The following is an 18,688-nucleotide window of genomic DNA, read 5'->3' on the forward strand; positions in this document are numbered from 1 at the left end:
GGACCCCCCGCTCCTCCCCCCGCTCCTCCCCCCGCTCCTCCCCCCGCTCCTCCCCCCGCTCCTCCCCCCGCTCCTCCCCCCGCTCCTCCCCCCGCTCCTCCCCCCGCTCCTCCCCCCGCTCCTCCCCGCCCCACAGAGTCGATCTCTCCTCTCCTAGACCCACCCCGCTCCCCCAGGCTCCACCTCGGCCTCTCAGACCCCGCCCCGTCAGGGCCCTCCCGGCCTTGCCCAGCCCTGCCTCGCCGGCGGCGGCCGCCATGTCAGGTGACAGCCCGGAAGCTGCGGAAGCGGATGAGGGAAGGGCGGCTGTGGCCCTGGGGGCGGCGGGAGCTGCTTTGCCTCCACCGATCTCCCTGTGCGGCCCTCATGTGCTGTGCTCGCTGACACCCGAAGTCCGCGGCTTTCCGCACACGGTGGGGTCGTCAGACCCGCTGCCCTTGGCGGTCGAAGTCGTCGTGCGGGCCCGCGGCGGCCGCCCATGGAGAAGGCCAGGAGAGGCGGGGATGGCGTCCCCCGGGGGCCCGTACTGCACATCGTGGTGGTCGGATTTCACCACAAGAAGGGCTGCCAGGTGAGGAAAGGGCCCGCCCCCGCCCCCAGCCGTTCGGGCGTTCGCCCCTTCCGGGGCCCCCCTGCCCTGCTTCTGTGTGCTCAGCTCGCGTCGAGCAGTCCTCCCCACAGCGCCCGCGACCCTTCGCCTCTCAACCTGACTCCTTTGCAGCTCCTCCCACCCGCCCCACATGAAGCCCAGCCCCCACAACCTCTTCCTTCTGTCCCTGAAAAATGGTTGTGAGCAGCGGAGGAGCTGGTTGATATGTGTAGGTTGTAGGTTTTTAACTCCTGCTTTGGTGGAGTGGGAGGAAAGCATCGAAGACCGGCCCCACTCTCTTCCCCGTCCATCATTGTCTCCACTGGCTTTCTGGGTGTCCACCTATAATGGGAGTCTAGAAAAATTCAGTGCTTGGACTCTGCTTTCAAGGTAATAGGCTCAGTGGGCTTGCATACTAATGCTTCAGGTAGCTTGCAGCACATGCAGCCTCCGTAGAAAAATCAGCTTCCTTTGTTTATCTGATGGAAGCCTTGGAATCTGTCCTGTTAGGTACGGTTGTCGATTGACCTTGCCTCCCCCTTCCCATTGGTCCTTAGTTTTGCTATTTCATCTTCTCCAGATTTTGCCTTTTGGTGAGAGATTAATCTCTCCATATCAACCGCAATAAGAGAAAGTGTATTACCAAACCGTTCAAATATAAAGGCGTTTTTCAGCAGCCTCACTGAATCTTTCATGCAGCATCTGAAATGGAATATTTGCAATCTATGTATTGAAGGCAAGAGAACAAAATAGAAACAGGGTTATTGAATGAGCAAGCAAACACTGGAAGGGAATGATGTCATAATGTGCTAGTGAACAGTAAATTGAAATGCTTTTTTGAAGTATTAAAAATAGTAATTGCCACCACTAGCTAATGAAGCATTTAGTTTCTTGCATTCCACAGGAAATGTAACATTTTAGAAGACTTATTGGCAAAAATTAAGTTCTCTAGGGAATAACAGAAAAGTGATGGGAGTGAAAAAATCGTGTTTGTGCGTAATTTTGAAATATATCCTCACACCTGTAATGCCAGCACTTTTAGAGACTGATATGAAAGGCTCACTTGAGCTCAGGAGTTTGAGACCAGCTTAGATAACAAAGGGAAACACTGTCTCCACAAAAAAATTAAAAAATTAGTTGCATGTGATAGCGCACTTGTAGTCCCAGCTACTCGGGAGGCTAAGGTGGGAACATCGCTTGAGCCCAGGAGGCTGAGGCTAGTGACCCTTGATCCCACCACTGCACTCCAGCCTGGGTGAGAGAGCAAGACCCTGTCTCAATCCCAGCACTTTGGGAGGCCGAGGCGGGTGGATCACCTGAGGTGAGGAGTTCGAAACCAGCCTGGACAACACGGTGAAACCCCGCCTCTACTAAAAATACAAAATTAGCTGCGCGTGGTGGCACATGCCTGTGATCCCAGCTACTTGGGAGGCTGAGGCACGAGAGTCGCTTGAAGCCGGGAGGCAGAGGTTGCTGTGAGCCGAGATCACTCCATTGCACTCCAGCCTGGGCAACAAGAGCGAAAAAAAAAGTTTTGGAAAGTGTGTGTTACATGCATAAGTCTTAGAATGACTGGTCTAGAATCTGTTCTTTATAACCTGTACATCAGGTGTTTTCAGAGGCTTTAATTAAAGTATGTAAGATTTGCCCCAGGATAGATTAATCAGCTACCTAATTCTCCACTTTACTATTTTACTTCCAGGTGTAAATTAAAGGTGCATGGCTCATTGAGTTGTGACTCTGACTTAACATGGTTTTAACTTGTGTGAGGGTACTTAGACTGCTCTTCCAAGTATTCAAAATTGCCGTGGGTCATGTTGACCATTAGTTCTTTTTTTTTTTTTTTTTTTTTTTTTTTCTTCAGATGGAATCTCACTTTCTCACCCAGGCTGGAGTGCAGTGGAGCTCGGCTCACTACAAGCTCTGCCTCCTGGGTTCACACCATTCTCCTGCCTCAGCCTCCCGAGTAGCTGGGACTACAGGCGCCCGCCACCGCGCCCGGCTAATTTTTTGTATTTTTAGTAGAGACGGGGTTTCAGAGTGTTAGCCAGGATGGTCTCGATCTCCTGACCTCGTGATCCACCCGCCTCGGCCTCCCAAAGTGCTGGGATTACAGGCGTGAGCCACCACGCCCAGTCATGACCATTAGTTCTAAATGTGCGCTGAGATTGTGCATAGGGAAGATTCCTATACTTGGTCGTAATTTGTAACTTTTAAATAGAAGTGACTGAAGTAAAACCTTTGTTTTAAAAGTGATGCCTTTCAGCAGTCCGCTTGGTTAAGCATGATAACTTTGTCATTTGACATGGACCTCAAAGTAAAAGCCATCTTCTAATACTGCTGTGTTGAAGACCCAAAACTAGGCTTGTGGAAAATGTTAGTTCATTTTGTTTCTAGCACTTTTTCCACCTTTGAAGTCCTCAGATGTATTTTTTTTTTTTTTTTTTTTTTTTTTTTTGAGACGGAGTCTTGTTCTGTCACCCAGGCTGGAGTTCAGTGCAGTGGCGCGATCTCCTCTCACTGCAACTTTCACCTCCTGGGTTCAAGTGATTCTCCTGCCTCAGCCTCCCAAGTAGCTGGGATTACAGGCATGCACCACCATACCTGGCTAATTTTTTATATTTTTGGTAGAGACGGGGTTTCACCATGTTGGTCAGGCTGGTCTAGAACTCCTGACCTCAAGTGATCCACCCGCCTTGGCCTCCCAAAGTACTGGGATTACAGGCATCAGGCCAGATGTATTTTAAATGAAAAATTCCTTCATTTGAATTTAAATGAACATCTATTAACTTCATCACTTGATCTTTTTTTTTTTCACTTTTATTTGGGTAACTTGTGGAAGTAAATTCTTCTGTAGATAGCGTGTTAGCTTCTAGATGTCATTTTTTTAGTTTACTGATATACTTAACATTTAGAACATTTTAAGTGATTTTTTTGAGTTCTACCATAACATTTAAAGTTGTTTCAAAATATTTACTCATTTCAACTTTTTACTGAATTGTTTAAAATTTAATATTTAACAAGGGATAATTTAACATTTAACAAGGGATAATAAGTGTGGCCGGGCGCAGTAGCTCATGCCTGTAATCCTAACACTTTGGGAGGCTCAAGTGAGGTGGATCACTTGAGCTCAGGAGTTCAAGACCAGCCTGGGCAATATGGCGGAACCCAGTCTCTACTAAAAATATAAACATTAGCTGGATGCGGTGGCGTGTGCCTGTAATCCCAGCTACTCAGGAGGCTGAGGCAGGAGATTTGCTTGAATCTGGGAGGCGGAGGTTACAGTGAGCGAAGATCTGCCTACTGCACTCCAGCCTGGGCGACAGTGAGTCCCTGTCTCAAAACGAAACAAAACAAAAATTTATCTGACATTAGACCCTTTGGCATGAAATAATTTATGGACACCTTCTCTGTAGTAAATTGGCTTGTTATAGATTGTGTATTCCAGAGTTTTGTTTGTTCCAATATATAAATTATACTTGTCGGACTACCAAAATTTTTTGCTAAGTAGCATCAAATATATATCACATTAACTCTGGGTTTTTTTCATAAACAGGTTAGAACTTTTTTAACTACTCAAGTTAAAAGGGAATAGGTTATTTTCCAAAGTGATGTCATAAAAAGTTGAAATAATTACTTAATTTTTGGCCACTTTTCTGATAGTTTATTGTTTTGTATACATAGCTAGCAGTTTTAAGTCTTAAGTAAACTGGATTTACCAAACTGTATTTCTAATACAAAAAAGGCAGAATAACAATTTTTTTTTTAATTATACTTTAAGTTCTGGGATACATGTGCGAAACATTCAGGTTTGTTATATAGGTATACATGTGCCATGGTGGTTTGCTGCATCCATCAACCAGTCATCTAGATTTTAAGCCCCATATGCATTAGGTATTTGTCCTAATGCTCTCCCTCCCCTTGCCTCCCATCCCCCAACAGGCACCGGTCTGTGATGTTCCCCTCCCTGTGTCCATGTGTTCTCATTGTTCAACTCCCACTTATGAGTGAGAACATGCGGTGTTTGGTTTTGTGTTCCTGTGTTAGTTTGCTGAGAATGATGGTTTCCAGCTTCATCCATATCTCTGCAAAGGACATGAACTCATTCTTTTTCATGGCTGCATAGTATTCCATGGTGTGTATGTACCACATTTTCTTTATCCAGTCTATCATTGATGGGCATTTGGGTTGGTTCCAAGTCTTTGCTATTGTGAATAGTGCTGCAATAAACGTGTCTGTGTGTGTCTTTATAGTAGAATGATGTATAATCCTTCGGGTATATACCCAGTAGTGGGGTTGCTGGGTCAAATGGTATTTCTGGTTCTAGATCCTTGAGGAATCACCACACTGTCTTCCACAATGATTGAACTAATTTACACTTCCATCAACAGTGTAAAAGCATTCCTATTTCACATCCTCTCCAGCATCTGTTGTTTCCTGACATTTTAATGATCACCATTCTAACTGGCATGAGATGGTATCTCATGGTTTTGATTTGCATTTCTCTAATGACCAATGATGATGAGCTTTTTTTCATATGTTTATTGGCGGCATAGATATCTTTTGAGAAGTGTCTGTTCATATCCTTCGCCCACTTTTTGATGGGGTTGTTTTTTTTCTTATAAATTTGTTTAAGTTCCTTGTAGAGTCTGGATATTAGACCTTTGTCAGATGGGTAGATTGCAAAAATTTTCTCTCATTCCATAGGTTGCCTGTTCACTCTAATGCTAGTTTCTTTGGTTTAATTAGAGCTCTTTAGTTTTTTTTTAATTTAAGCTCTTTAGTTTAATTAGATCCCATTTGTCAATTTTGTCTTCTGTTGCAATTGCTTTTGGTGTTTTAGTTACGAAGTCTTTGCCATGCCTATATCCTGAATGGTATTGCCTAGGTTTTCTTCTGGGGTTTTTATGGTTTTAGGTGTTAGTTTAAGTCTTTAATCCATCCTCTGTTAATTTTTGTATAAGGTGTAAGGAAGGGGTCTAGTTTCAGTTTTCTGCATATGGCTTGCCTGTTTTCCCAGCACCAGTTATTAAATAGGGAATCCTTTCCCCGTTGCTTATTTTGTCAGGTTTGTCAAAGAGCAGATGGCTGTAGATGTGTGGTGTTATTTCTGAGACCTCTGTTCTGGCCCGTTGGTCTATATGTCTAAAAAGCAGAAGTATAAAAGAGCTAGAACTAATCTTAACACTAGTTCCACCAGTGAGTAAAGCAACCAGCAGCAGTGAAGAAAATGGCAGATTTTCCTGTTGGTGTGAGTGGACTGATCACAAGAAAGTCTCCATGGGGTAGCAGAATGTTGCATTGCAAATTTAGAAATGGGTTGATATTAGGGGGATTGTTTATGTTGGAGTGCTACAACTATACTCAAGCCCTGAGTGATTCAGGTTTTGGTGACAGATGACTCACTGACAAGCCTTTTTTGGCAACTGCTATTAATGAAATCCTGTGGTGACAATAATGAAACATTTGGGAGGGTTTGTTTGATTCTTGTTGCAATAAGTAGTTCTTTGGAACAAGAAAGAAGAAAACTGAAGGGTTAGCAGTTAGGGAAGAATAACCTTTTAAGATTCTTTTTAGCTGCTAGTTTTACAGAAACTTTGTTCTGAAACAAGATTGCATTTTCTGGCCCTTCACTGCACTTTTATTTCTTCAACTTTAATATTTTGGTAGATGGTTTTTCCTGATTTTGGCCATGCTTTTTGTATATGCTGAAATTATGAAAATCTCTGACTTAGCAGGGCTGCAGCATTGACAGAACAATGGAATAGTTTTCATTCAGGCTTTGGCATTGTGGCTAAGCGGAGTGGGTGTCAACTTGTGTACTAGAACTTTGAAATATCAGGAAGATTCCTTCGTTCTCTTATGGGTCCTCCCAGCTAGCAAGAATGTGCCTAATTTCTTTCTTTGGCTTAAGCCTTTGATCCCTAGTAAAATACTTATACACCATGAGTAATCATCTACTTCATGTCATTGATATGATTCAGATCCTTTGCTGAATGTAGATTTTTGCTAAAGGGAAGACTGCAGAAGGGCCCTAATCTACTAGGGATGGACAACAGAAAGATGCAGACACATAGGGAGAAGAGCCTACTTACCTACTTAATTTTAAGACTGTCCTATTTTATATGGATTAAGAACTCAGGTTCTCCCTAGGATATTTTTAGAGGATATTATCTAAGCTGATATTTTTGGCAGTTTTTAAATCATATTTCAGTATTTTTGAAAATAACATTTATGATAAAAAAAAAATATGTACTGGCCAGGCACAGTGGCTCATGTCTGTAATCCCAGCACTTTGGGAGGCCAAGATGGGAAGATCGCTTGAGCCCAGGAGTTCGAGACCAGCCTGGGCAACATAGGGAGACCTCATCTTTGCCAAAAAGTAAAAAAATTAGCCAGGTTTGGAGGTGCATGCCTGTAGTCCCAGCTACTTGGGAGGCTGGTGTGAGTGCACTGGTCACAAAAAAGTGAAGCGGGAGTATCACTTGAGCCCAGCAGGTCGAAGCTGCAGTGAGCCGAGATGGCACCACTGCACTCCAGCCTGGGTGACAGAGTAAAACGCTTTCTCAAAAAAAAAGAAAGAAAAGGTATCAAACCATAATCATGTTTCATGGCCTACCTTTTTCATGTGAAATATACCATTAATATTTTTCTGTATTAGTAAATAATTGAATTATGTTTTAAAATTGCTGAATAGTATTTTGTAGAAATGCTGTTATTTATTTGACTGATCTCCTTTTTAGATACTTAGGTGGCATTCTAATTTTTCACTATTTTGAATAGCGCTGCAAAGAACATCCTTGTGGCTTTTTGCACCTTTTCTCATAAGTATAGAGACTTCATTGTAGCCATTTTTTTCGTGAAGTTTGTATTAAAATGGATTTTGAAAGAGAACTTACTGAACACAATTTAAGTTACTCTGGGTGACTCTCTTCAGAGCAAATGTCACTCATACTGTGGCATTCTCCGTTTAACATAGAGTGATTTGCACATGGCTCTGACTTCGTTGGGCCCTAGCCGGCCAGACAGAGAGGTGACAGATATGTTAGTAATTATTTCCCAATGTCAATACTATCCATAGTGATGGTGGTGTTTTCCGCTTCCCTTTATTTGATGCTTTTCTTCCATTGATTGGGAGACCACGTCTACTGAATCTGTTGTGTGAAATAAAATGACTCAGTCATGGGTTTTGAAAGGAAACCTAAAGCCTTCTTGGTATACTGTCAAGAGCTTTATAATAGCTGGTTTTGCTGATAGATGTTTTTTTCATTTGTTTCTGGTTCTTGGCAGTTTTGTAGGTAATTAAGTTGTCAGAAGTGTGACTTCTGAATAAACTCTGGGTGTTCATTTAGATTTCAAATATGGGCCAGGTGCGGTGGCTCACAACTGTAAATCCCAGCACTTTGGGAGACCGAGGCAGGTGGATCACTTGAGGCCCGGAGTTCGAGCCCAGCCTGGCCAACATGGTGAAACCCCCATCTCTACTAAAAGATATATATATATATATCTATATATATAGATATAGAGAGATATACACACACACACACACACACACACACACACACACACACACACATTAGCCGGGCTTGGTGGCACGTGCCTGTAGTCCCAGCTACTCGGGAGGCTGAGGCAGGAGAATCGCTTGAACCTGGGAGGCAGAGGTTGCAGTGAGCCGAGATCTTGCCATTGCACTCCAGCCTGGGTGACAGAGCAAGACTCCGTCTCAAGGGAAAAAAAAAAAAAAAAACTAGATTTGAAATATGGCCCTCTGCACTTGTGCCTTTCATCACATCACTGTGCTCATTGTCACAGGGTATGCTGAGTGTTCATATATGTGCACATGGCTACAAGGTTCTTTTTTTTTTTTTTTTGAGACGGAGTCTCACTCTGCCACCCAGGCTGGAGTGCAGTAAAATGATCTTCGTTCACTGCATCCTCCACCTCCTGGGTACAAGCAATTCTCCTGCCTCAGCCTCCCAAGTAGCTGGGATTACAGGTGTGCACCACCACACCCGGCTATGTTTTGTATTTTTAGTAGAGTCAGGGTTTCACCCTGTTGGCCAGGCAGGTCTCAAACTCCTGAGCTCAGATGATCTGCCTGCCTCAGCCTCCCAAAGTGCTGGGATTACAGGCGTAAGCCACCGCACCTGGCCTTTGCAAGATTCTTAATGAAACCCACGTCTGCCCCATGGCCTTCACTGACGGTATTAGGAATGTGTTAGGCTCCCTTTGGTGGGTGTGATGCACTCCCAGAAATTATAATATCTTTATTGCCTCATGAAATTTCAATATTGAAATGAAGAAAATTGAAATGTTAAACATGAATTGATGTATAAAAGATTGCCAGGATAAAGTTCATTAACATTTCAATTAAATACATTGATTTAATTTAATAAATCAATTGATTTGATCATTTGTTGGGAAAGTTCTAATTTTTTTCCTGTAAGAAAAATGGTTTTTATAGCTTTGATGACATCTTTGTATATATTTTCAGGAACCTGGAGATAATGTTCCATTTATATCATCTCATTCAGAAAACCAGTCTTTATCATTACACCTTATGTTTTGTACAAATCGTTGTCTTATCCTCTAGCAGAGGATCTTTATATACAATATTTCTTTTTTTTATACTTACAGCTCTGATAAATTCTCTCTTATCTCTTTTACCATATGAGAATCAAGATGTAAGTTTGGACCTAATTGTCATTAGGTGTGTAAGCTGGGGCAAGTTGCCTAATGTTTATGGACTTCAGTTTCTTCATCTATAAAATGAGAGTTTTAAAGTAGGTGACTGCTAAGATTATTTCCACTTCTATGATTCTAAGATGAAATTAGCAAACATTTGCTGAATACCTGTCATCAGAGGCTACATTCAGAAACATGCCCAGGACATTCCAGGACAGGCAGAAGTAATATTTAATGATAGCAATCTGAACAGAGGAACTTTCTAGGATGGTGAAAAATCTGTGCATTGATGAGGTATTTGCCCATGAATGTGTGGATCCTCAAAACCTATGAACTCTGTACACTAAGATTTTTTATTTTATTTTATTTATTTTTTTGAGACGGAGTCTCGCTCTGTCACCCAGGCTGGAGTGCGGTGGCATGATCTCAGCTCGCTGCAACCTCCACCTCCTGGGTACAAGCGATTCTCCTGCCTTAGCCTCCCATGTAGCTGGGATTACAAGAGTATGCCACCATGCCCAGCTAATTTTTGTATTTTTAGTAGGAACAGGGTTTCACCATGTTGGCCAGGCTGGTCTCGAACTCCTGACCTCAAGTGATCTGCCAACCTTGGCCTCCCAAAGTGCTGGGATTACAGGTGTGAATCACTGCACCCGGCCTGATCTTTTTATTTTATACTTCGTAATATATATCAAATCTAATTTAAAAGTTTTAGAAAATAAACCCTTCGGCCGGGCGTGGTGGCTTACACCTGTAATCCCAGCACTTTGGGAGGCCAAGGCGGGCAGATCACAAGGTCAGGAGTTTGAGACCAGCCTGGCCAACATGGTGAAACCCCATCTCTACTAAAAATACTAAAATTAGCCGGGCATGTAGCAGGCGTCTGTAATCCCAGCTACTCGGGAGGCTGAGGCACAAGAATCACTTGAAACCGGAAGGCAGAGGTTGCAGTGAGCTGAGATCACGCCACTATACTCCAGCCTAGGCAACAAGAGCAAAACTCCGTCTCAAAAAAAAAAGAAAGAAAGAAACCCTTCTACTTTGTAGCAAATCACAAAACCCTACATTCTTTAGTACTTTTGAAAGAGGCTTTTCAAAATTGCCATTTAATTAATATGATTTTCTTTCTTTAAATTGCTTATACTAGTACAGAGGTAGGAGATATAGTGACAGTTCCCCACTTGCGTTCTTTAATTTTGAGACTTACAAGTATGTAATTTAGAAAAAAAAGAGTAACTCAAACAATAGCTCTGCTGTTTTTTTATATTCTATTTTCCACATACTGTTCTAAGCAAACATTGTGTCTTAGAGAAATAAAAGCCACTACTTAATATAGGAACCCAGCCCTCTCTTGGATGCTCATATATATATTTATTTACTGAGAGCATAAATTTCTATTAAGTAGAGTCGTTTTCTTCACTCTTTGTAAGCAACAGCAAAGATTCTAAGTCCGTAAAGTGTGCCCTAAACATAATCTCTGCTTGTTATGAACTATTTTTAAAAACTATCCGTGAGGGTCACCATGCAGTTCATTATTGTAATTCTATGAAGATGTATATTTTTCTAATTTTTTTCCTGTACATACATATGATAAAGTTTAGTTTATAAGCTAGGCACAAGAGATTAACAAAAAATTTTTTTTAATTTTTAATTTAAAATGTTTCAACTTTTTAATTTTAAAAATTTTAAACTTTTTAAACAAATTTTTTTAAACATTTAGAAATCAGGCATAAGAGATTAACAAAAATAACTAGTAGTAAAATAGAATATTTATAACAGTATGCCAACATCACTACTCTTGGGCTTTGGGGTCATTATTAAGTAAAATAAGAATTACTCAAACACAAGCACCTTGATACTGCTGCAGTCAATCCGATAACTAAGATGGCTGTTCAGTGACTAATGAGAGGGTAGCCTGTACAGCGAGGATAAGCTGGATGATGGGATGATTCACAAGTCAAGTGGAATGGAGAGGGACAGTGTAAGATTTCATCATGCTCCTCAGAATGGCACACAATTTAAGACTTATGAATTGTTTATTACTGAAACTTTCCATTTAAAATTTTCAGAATGTGGTTGACCATGACTAACTGGAGCCATTGAAAATGAAACTGGGCAAGGTGCAGTGGCTCACACCTGTAATCCCAGCACTTCAGGAGGCCAAACGGGAGGATTACCTGAGGCCACAAGTTTGAGACCAGCCTGGACAACATAGACCCTGTCTCTATTTAAAAAAAAAAAAGAAAGTGAAACTGCAGGTCAGGGGGACTACTGTAATGAAGAAAATACCAGTCCTTCACAAACTCTGTCAGAAAACAGAAGAGGAGGGAACATTTCTCAACTTATTTTATGAGGCCAGCATTACATTAATACCAAAGCCAGACAAATTATTATAAGAAAAAAACAAAGATCAATATCCCTCATGAACATTGATGCAAAAATCCTTAACTAGATAGTTGCAAAAAAAATCCAGTAATATATGAAAGGAATAATACATCATAACCAAATGGGGTTTGTCACAGGTTGGTTTCATATTTGAAAATATCCATTCACAATATTAATAAATAATAGGGTAAAGCTATATGGTCCTCTACAGTTGGCAAATGGGAAGGGAAGGTAGAAGGGGAAAGCTCCTGGGGTTTTTATGTATATCCTTGTCCCTCCCACCCAGAATCACAACTTGTCAGAATTCACTTTTCAAAGTTAGGCCTTCTTGATAGGCACATTCTTTAAAAGAAAATGTTTAATGTGAAACATCATACATACACAGAAAAGTGCTTCCCTTCCCAATATATAGATCACACTGATTGATCACAATTGTGTGTAATTACCTCACAAGTCTAGAAATATTAATATTGACAGCACCCCAGAAGCGACTCTTGTGTCCTTTCCTACTTTTCTTTTTCCTCAACGCTAACCACCCTCTCCACTTGTAACACCATAGATTACTCTGTTTCTTCACTTTATGGAAATATAATCATATATTATGTGTGCTTTTGTGTTCGGCTTCTTTTGTTCAGCATTATGCTTGTGGAATTCATCTATGCCGTTGCATATTCCTGTGGTTTCATTTCTTCTCATAACTGTGTAGTGTTCCCTTTGGTGATACACCACAATTTATTTATTCAACTGTTGACAGGCATTCGGTTGTTTCATCATGGGCTATTACAAATAATGCTATCATGAGCATTTTTTAGATGTCTCTTGGTGCACGTGTGCAAATCATTTTGTTGGATATATACTTAAGAGTGGAATTGATGGATTATAGGGAATACCTATCTTCGCTTTTAGTAGATATCAAATTGTTTTCCGAAACAGTGGAACCAATTAACTTTATCACTGGTGTTCTTCATGCTCCTTGCCAACACTGGGCATTGTCCATCCTTTTAATTACAGTAATTCTGGTGGGGTATGTAGTGTCATCTCATTATTGTTTTACATCACATTTTTTGATTTGTTATGAGGCTGGACACTTTTTTATAGGTCTACTGGTCATTGGGCTATCCTCTTTTTGTGACGTACATGCTCCAAATCTTATCCTGTTTTTCAGTTGGATTGTCTTTTCTTTATTTGTTGAAGTTCTTTTTATATTATTGAAAAAAGCCATTTAAGACTTATATGTGCTGCAAATTCTTTTCCCTCTCTGTTGCTTGCCTTTTCAGTATCTTAATGGTGTCTTTTTTACACCATAATTGAAATGTGGTCAACTATATTAGTCTTTCCCATTGTGGTTAGTGCTTTTTAAATGCCATTTAAGACATTTTTACCAATTTGATGTCCTGAAGATATTTTTCTGTATTACCTTCTAGATCAGTGTTGTCTAATAAAAATACTAAGTGAGCTGCATACATAATTTAAAATTTGTAGTATCCACATTAAGAGAGCAAAATAATCAGATAAAACTAATTTTAATATTGTGTTTTTTAACTCACTCCAAATTAGTATTTCAAAGTTTCAATATAAAAATTGAGATATTTCACATTGTTTTTTCCTACTAAGTAATTAAAATCAAATGCAAATTTTACTTAATAGCACATCTCAAATGTTCAGTATCCATACATGGGCAGAGCAGTTCTAGAAGATTTATTGTTTTTACCCTTTCACGTTATATCTTATGTTCCACCTGAAAATGATTTTTTGAATGAATTGTGAGGTAGAAATCATTACTTACTCATTTGGGCATCCAGTTGCCTTAAGACCACTTTATTGAATATAAAAACAGTCCTATCTTCACTGTTCTGTTATGCTACTTTGGTATTAAAGTGTCCACATATGTGTGTCTTGTTCCTGTATTCTGTGTCATTTGTCTATTTTTCTATGCTTGCACCAGTATTACACTATCTTATTATAATTTTTGTAATAAGTTTTGATACCTGGTAAAGAAGAATTTCTTCTTAGGAGAGTCTTGGCTACTCTTGACCCTTTACATTTCCATATAAATTATAATCAGCTTGCCAGGTTCTGCAAAAATATCTTTTGGAGTTTTGATTGAGATTGTATTGAATCTAAGGATCAGTTTGAGGAGAGCACTTCTTTTTATATTATCTGTTCATCAGATGCTCTCATCTGGGTAGGATCTGGACATGCTGTGCCTTCCAGACTCTGCTACCTTTCCCTTTCTGGCGTGGAAGCAGCTAACTGAGAGGGAGGCTCAACCCTCAGCTTTGATGAGAGCACTGGAGGGCCCCCTCCCTCTTTTTGCAGGAGACTTTCCTTAAGGGCAGAAAGTCCCTGGCAAGATTCTGGATTCTAGGATGAAGAAAAATGAAGTCTGGGAGGAACCAGACCCAAAAAAACACAATAAAAAACAAAACTCTGTCCCCTGTATCTATATAGCAGGGGCCTTGTACCCTGTGTGTGAGTTCTCAGGGGTCATCTGTTCTTGCATTGACTTGAACCTAGGGCACATCAACACAACTTACCCTACTTGAGAACAGATTAACGCTTTTTACTCCTCACTCTCCTCTTTCTCTGTCATCAGTCCTATAGTTTGCTTTGTGGTTTCAGACCAAGTTCCATTGAGAAACCAGTTCCAAAGGCAGAGGCTTGTATATCCTAGCTGACTAGACAGGAGAGGAAAGGAACAGACTGTCTTGGCCGGGCGGGCGGATCACTTGAGGTCAGGAGTTTGAGACCAGCTTGGCCAACATAGTGAAACCCCTTCTCTACTAAAAATACAAAAAATTAGCCAGGCGTGGTGGCGGGCGCCTGTAATCCCAGCTACTCAGAAGGCTGAAGTGGGAGAATCACTTGAACTGAGAGGTGGAGGTTGCAGTGAACCAAGATCACACCACTGTACTCCAGCCTGGGCAACAGAGTGAGACTGTCTCAAAAAGAAAAAAAGACTGTCTAGAAAAAGGTAATCTCTAGAATCTGAAGAGGGTTAACAAAATGAGGATTAAGGCAAAATACAGTTAGTAATAAGATAACAAGGAATCTGATCATGGAAAAGGGGTCCTTGTAACTTACTGAGGCTGAACGTTGGTTTACCATCTTACATTTTCTACGTCCATTAAATCAGCCTTCTGGGAATCCGCAGTCCTGGCAATTCTGAACTGCCCCAGTAGGAGGGAAGCCATCTCTCTAGGGTGAGATAGGTGAGCCATCAGGTCTGGTCGTGGGAGTCCACAGTCCTGGCACTTCTGAACTGCCCCAGTAGGAGCGAGCCCATCTCTCCAGGGTGAGATATGTGAGCCGTCAGGTCTGGTTGTGGGAGTCCACAGTCCTGGCACTTCTGAACTGCCCCAGTAGGAGGAAAGCCATCTCTCCAAGGTGAGATTTGTGAGCTGTCAGGTCTGGCTGAGAGAATGCACAGTCCTGGCAATTCTGAACTGCCCCAGTATGAGGGAAACCATCTCCCCAGGGTAAGATTTGTGAGCCGTCAGGTCTGGCTGTGGGAGTCCACAGTCCTGGCACTTCTGAACTGCCCCAGTATGAGGGAAGCCATCTCTCCAGGGTGAGATTCATGAGCCATCAGGTCTCGTTGGGAGAATCCACAGTCCTGGCACTTCTGAACTGCCCCAGTATGGGAGAAGCCATCTCTCCAGGGTAAGATTTGTGAGCCGTCAGGTCTGGTTGTAGGAGTCCACAGTCCTGGCACTTCTGAACTGCCCCAGTATGAGGGAAACCATCTCCCCAGGGTAAGATTTGTGAGCCGTCAGGTCTGGGTGTAGGAGTCCACAGTCCTGGCACTTCTGAACTGCCCCAGTATGAGGGAAACCATCTCCCCAGGGTAAGATTTGTGAGCCGTCAGGTCTGGTTGTGGGAGTCTACAGTCCTGGCACTTCTGAACTGCCCCAGTATGAGGGAAGCCATCTCCCCAGGGTAAGATTTGTGAGCCGTCAGGTCTGGTTGTGGGAGTCTACAGTCCTGGCACTTCTGAACTGCCCCAGTATGAGGGAAGCCATCTCCCCAAGGTAAGATTTGTGAGCCGTCAGGTCTGGCTGTGGGAATCCACAGTCCTGGCACTTCTGAACTGCCCCAGTATGAGGGAAACCATCTCCCCAGGGTAAGATTTGTGAGCCGTCAGGTCTGGTTGTGGGAGTCTACAGTCCTGGCACTTCTGAACTGCCCCAGTATGAGGGAAGCCATCTCCCCAGGGTAAGATTTGTGAGCCGTCAGGTCTGGCTGTGGGAGTCCACAGTCCTGGCACTTCTGAACTGCCCCAGTATGAGGGAAGCCATCTCTCCAGGGTGAGATTCATGAGCCATCAGGTCTCGTTGGGAGAATCCACAGTCCTGGCACTTCTGAACTGCCCCAGTATGAGGGAAGCCATCTCTCCAGTAAGATTTGTGAGCCGTCAGGTCTGGTTGTGGGAGTCCACAGTCCTGGCACTTCTGAACTGCCCCAGTATGAGGGAAACCATCTCCCCAGGGTAAGATTTGTGAGCCGTCAGGTCTGGTTGTAGGAGTCCACAGTCCTGGCACTTCTGAACTGCCCCAGTATGAGGGAAGCCATCTCTCCAGGGTGAGATTCATGAGCCATCAGGTCTCGTTGGGAGAATTCACAGTCCTGGCAATTCTGAACTGCCCCAGTATGAGGGAAACCATCTCCCCAGGGTAAGATTTGTGAGCCGTCAGGTCTGCTTGTGGGAATCCACAGTCCTGGCACTTCTGAACTGCCCCAGTATGAGGAAAGCAATCTCTCCAGGGTGAGATTTGTGAGCCATCAGGTCTGGTTGTGGGAGTCCACAGTCCTGGAAATTCTGAACTGCCCCAGTAGGAGGGAAGCCATCTCTCTAGGATAAGATGCAGGGGTGTACTAGGTTGTGGGGATTAGAGTACAGGGGACTAGCAAGAGGGGCTATGAGGAGGGCGAGGGGGACAGATAGGAGGACACTTGGAAAGGGGTGCCTGACGAGCAGGGCGGTGGCATACGGACGCTCTGGAATTAACAGAGGAAGAGCTGGGTAGGGAGTTCTGGGAGGTAGGGTGCTGGGAAGGGGCGACATTAATCAGCTGGGGGAAACAGGTACGCTGGAAAACTGAACAGCTTGGACGGTCCTGGAGAGGAGGCTGAGGGCAGGAAGTTTGAGGAGTAAGGGGAGGAAGGAGGGCTGGAAGACGAGAGCCAGAAGGAACAGAAAGAAATGGAGGCCAGGGTTGAGGCCGAGAAATTGGAGGTAGCTTTCTGGTCATTTTTCCAAATGAGTGCTGTAGTAACTCACTTGTCCAAACGAGTCAGAATGAATAACTGAGATGTGCTGAGACCGACTCCAGCATTTATCTCCTCAGGACATTCCATCACAGAATGCCTATTATGAAACATACATTTATCTCCTTAGGACATTTCTTGACGGAATGCCCATTATGAAACATACATGCTCCCTTTTGTCCTAGTGAGGAGGCCCCATCAATCAGGGAAATGGTCCCAGCTTCTCAGTTTAAGAGTGGTCATGGGAAGTAGCAAAGAAAATAAATGGATCTGTAATTATTGGTCCTTGTTCTTGGGATACCATGTAGTTTTGCCCCTCCATAGGCAAAGATTGATCAAGGGGCTAACAGAGGCAGGGGCTTGGGGCCTAGGAGAGCAGTTCTGAAGCAGGAATTGGGAAAATGGGAAGTCAGTATCCTAGTCTCTTTTCCTTACTACATTGTTCAAAGCCCTTTCACATCATTTACCTCACTGTGTGAATGCACATGATTAGAGATGTTACGTTCATTTTATCGATGAGGACACTAAAGACCAGAAAACAAACTACCAGTAGGCACAAAGCAGGTGGGACTAGAACTTGGCCAGAAAGAGGGCTGGTGGGAGGGAGCACAGAATGGCACAAAGTGCTTACCAGCATCTTTGCCTCCTCCTATGTCTCTGGACAGGATCTTGTAGGAGGAGCTTAAGAGCAGAACTGTACTTTTCGTAGCTTACCTCTTAGTTCCTGTGTTCCCTTGGTTTGATGCCTTTCTGTTCACTGGAACCAGAAACAAAAGGCCAAAGCTGGTACACTCTCTGCCCATTGAAACTGTGCCCCAAAGAGCTGAAGAAAGCAGTAACAGAAATCTTCGAGCTTGCAGGATGGCAGATAAGAAACAACTTGCTAAAATAAAACTCCCTCCCCTTCTAAGAGAATGAAATTGGCTAAAATTGGTTAAAACTAATATGGCCAATGAATATATGTAGAATGAACTCGCTGATATCACAACCCAAATTTCTACCACATGTTTCATACTGACTCCTCTTGTTTCATACTAACTCCCCCTGAATTTGTGTATGGGATCCATGAGGAGGCATGGAGAGATAACTGTGCATGCCTGAGGGACTTTGCAGATGTTCCCTTTCCTTCTACCAACCACTTGCTAATCCCAGAATCAGCCCCTTAACCTTTTCTAATAAAAGTACTGCCTTAAAGCCAGCACAGGGAGACAGATTTGAGCTGGACTCCTGTCTCCTTGTTGAGTAACCTGCAATGAAAAGCTTTTCTTTTCTCAAAAACCTGGTGTCATAGTATTGGCTTTGTAAACCAAAAATAAAATTCAAAGGCACCCCTGCAACCATCCCAGTGGATTCCCTCCTCAGCCAGGGCACCCTAAAATTTAACCAAAAAAGACTGGTTCAGGCCTTGAAGCCAGGTGGGGGTTGAACTTGCTTCATTATACCCTTCCAGCATTACTATCATCACAGACCTTAAGAAACATTTACAGTCTATTCTCTCTAAAGCCTGATACTTGGAGGCTTCATCTGCATGATAAAACCTCCGCAACCCCTTGTCTTCACCCAGACATTCTTTTCTATAGATAAAAACTCTTTCAACCAATTGCCAATCAGAATATGTTTAAGTGTACCTATGACTTGGAAGCCTCCTTCTTTGAGTTGTCCCACCCTTCCAGATCAAACCAATGTAAATCTTAATGTATTGGTGGATGTATTGAAGGGGGCCTGCCCCTCCACACCTGTAGGTATTTCTCGCAAGGTGGA

At 42.8% G+C, this 18,688-nt stretch overlaps 1 protein-coding gene across 13 annotated transcripts in view; it reads left to right on the forward strand.

The window, feature by feature from the left end:
- The window catches only part of AVL9 (AVL9 cell migration associated), a 92,052-nt gene continuing 73,364 nt past the window's right edge, over positions 1–18,688 (forward strand). For 10 of the 13 annotated variants that reach the window (XR_010158418.1, XR_010158420.1, XR_681268.5 and 7 more), the window contains exon 1: positions 94–571. Coding sequence is in view for 8 of the 13 variants with exons in the window: in XM_009452874.5 (XP_009451149.1) it covers positions 479–571 (93 nt within the window). In the remaining 5 variants the exon portion in view is untranslated. Of the gene's footprint in view, positions 572–18,688 lie in introns of all 13 variants that reach the window. The other 3 variants (XR_010158419.1, XR_008536343.2, XM_001162047.7) reach the window with 1 other exon arrangement.

Source organism: Pan troglodytes, chromosome 6 (genome assembly GCF_028858775.2).
Source record: "Pan troglodytes isolate AG18354 chromosome 6, NHGRI_mPanTro3-v2.0_pri, whole genome shotgun sequence".
Taxonomy (NCBI): Eukaryota; Metazoa; Chordata; class Mammalia; order Primates; family Hominidae; genus Pan; species Pan troglodytes.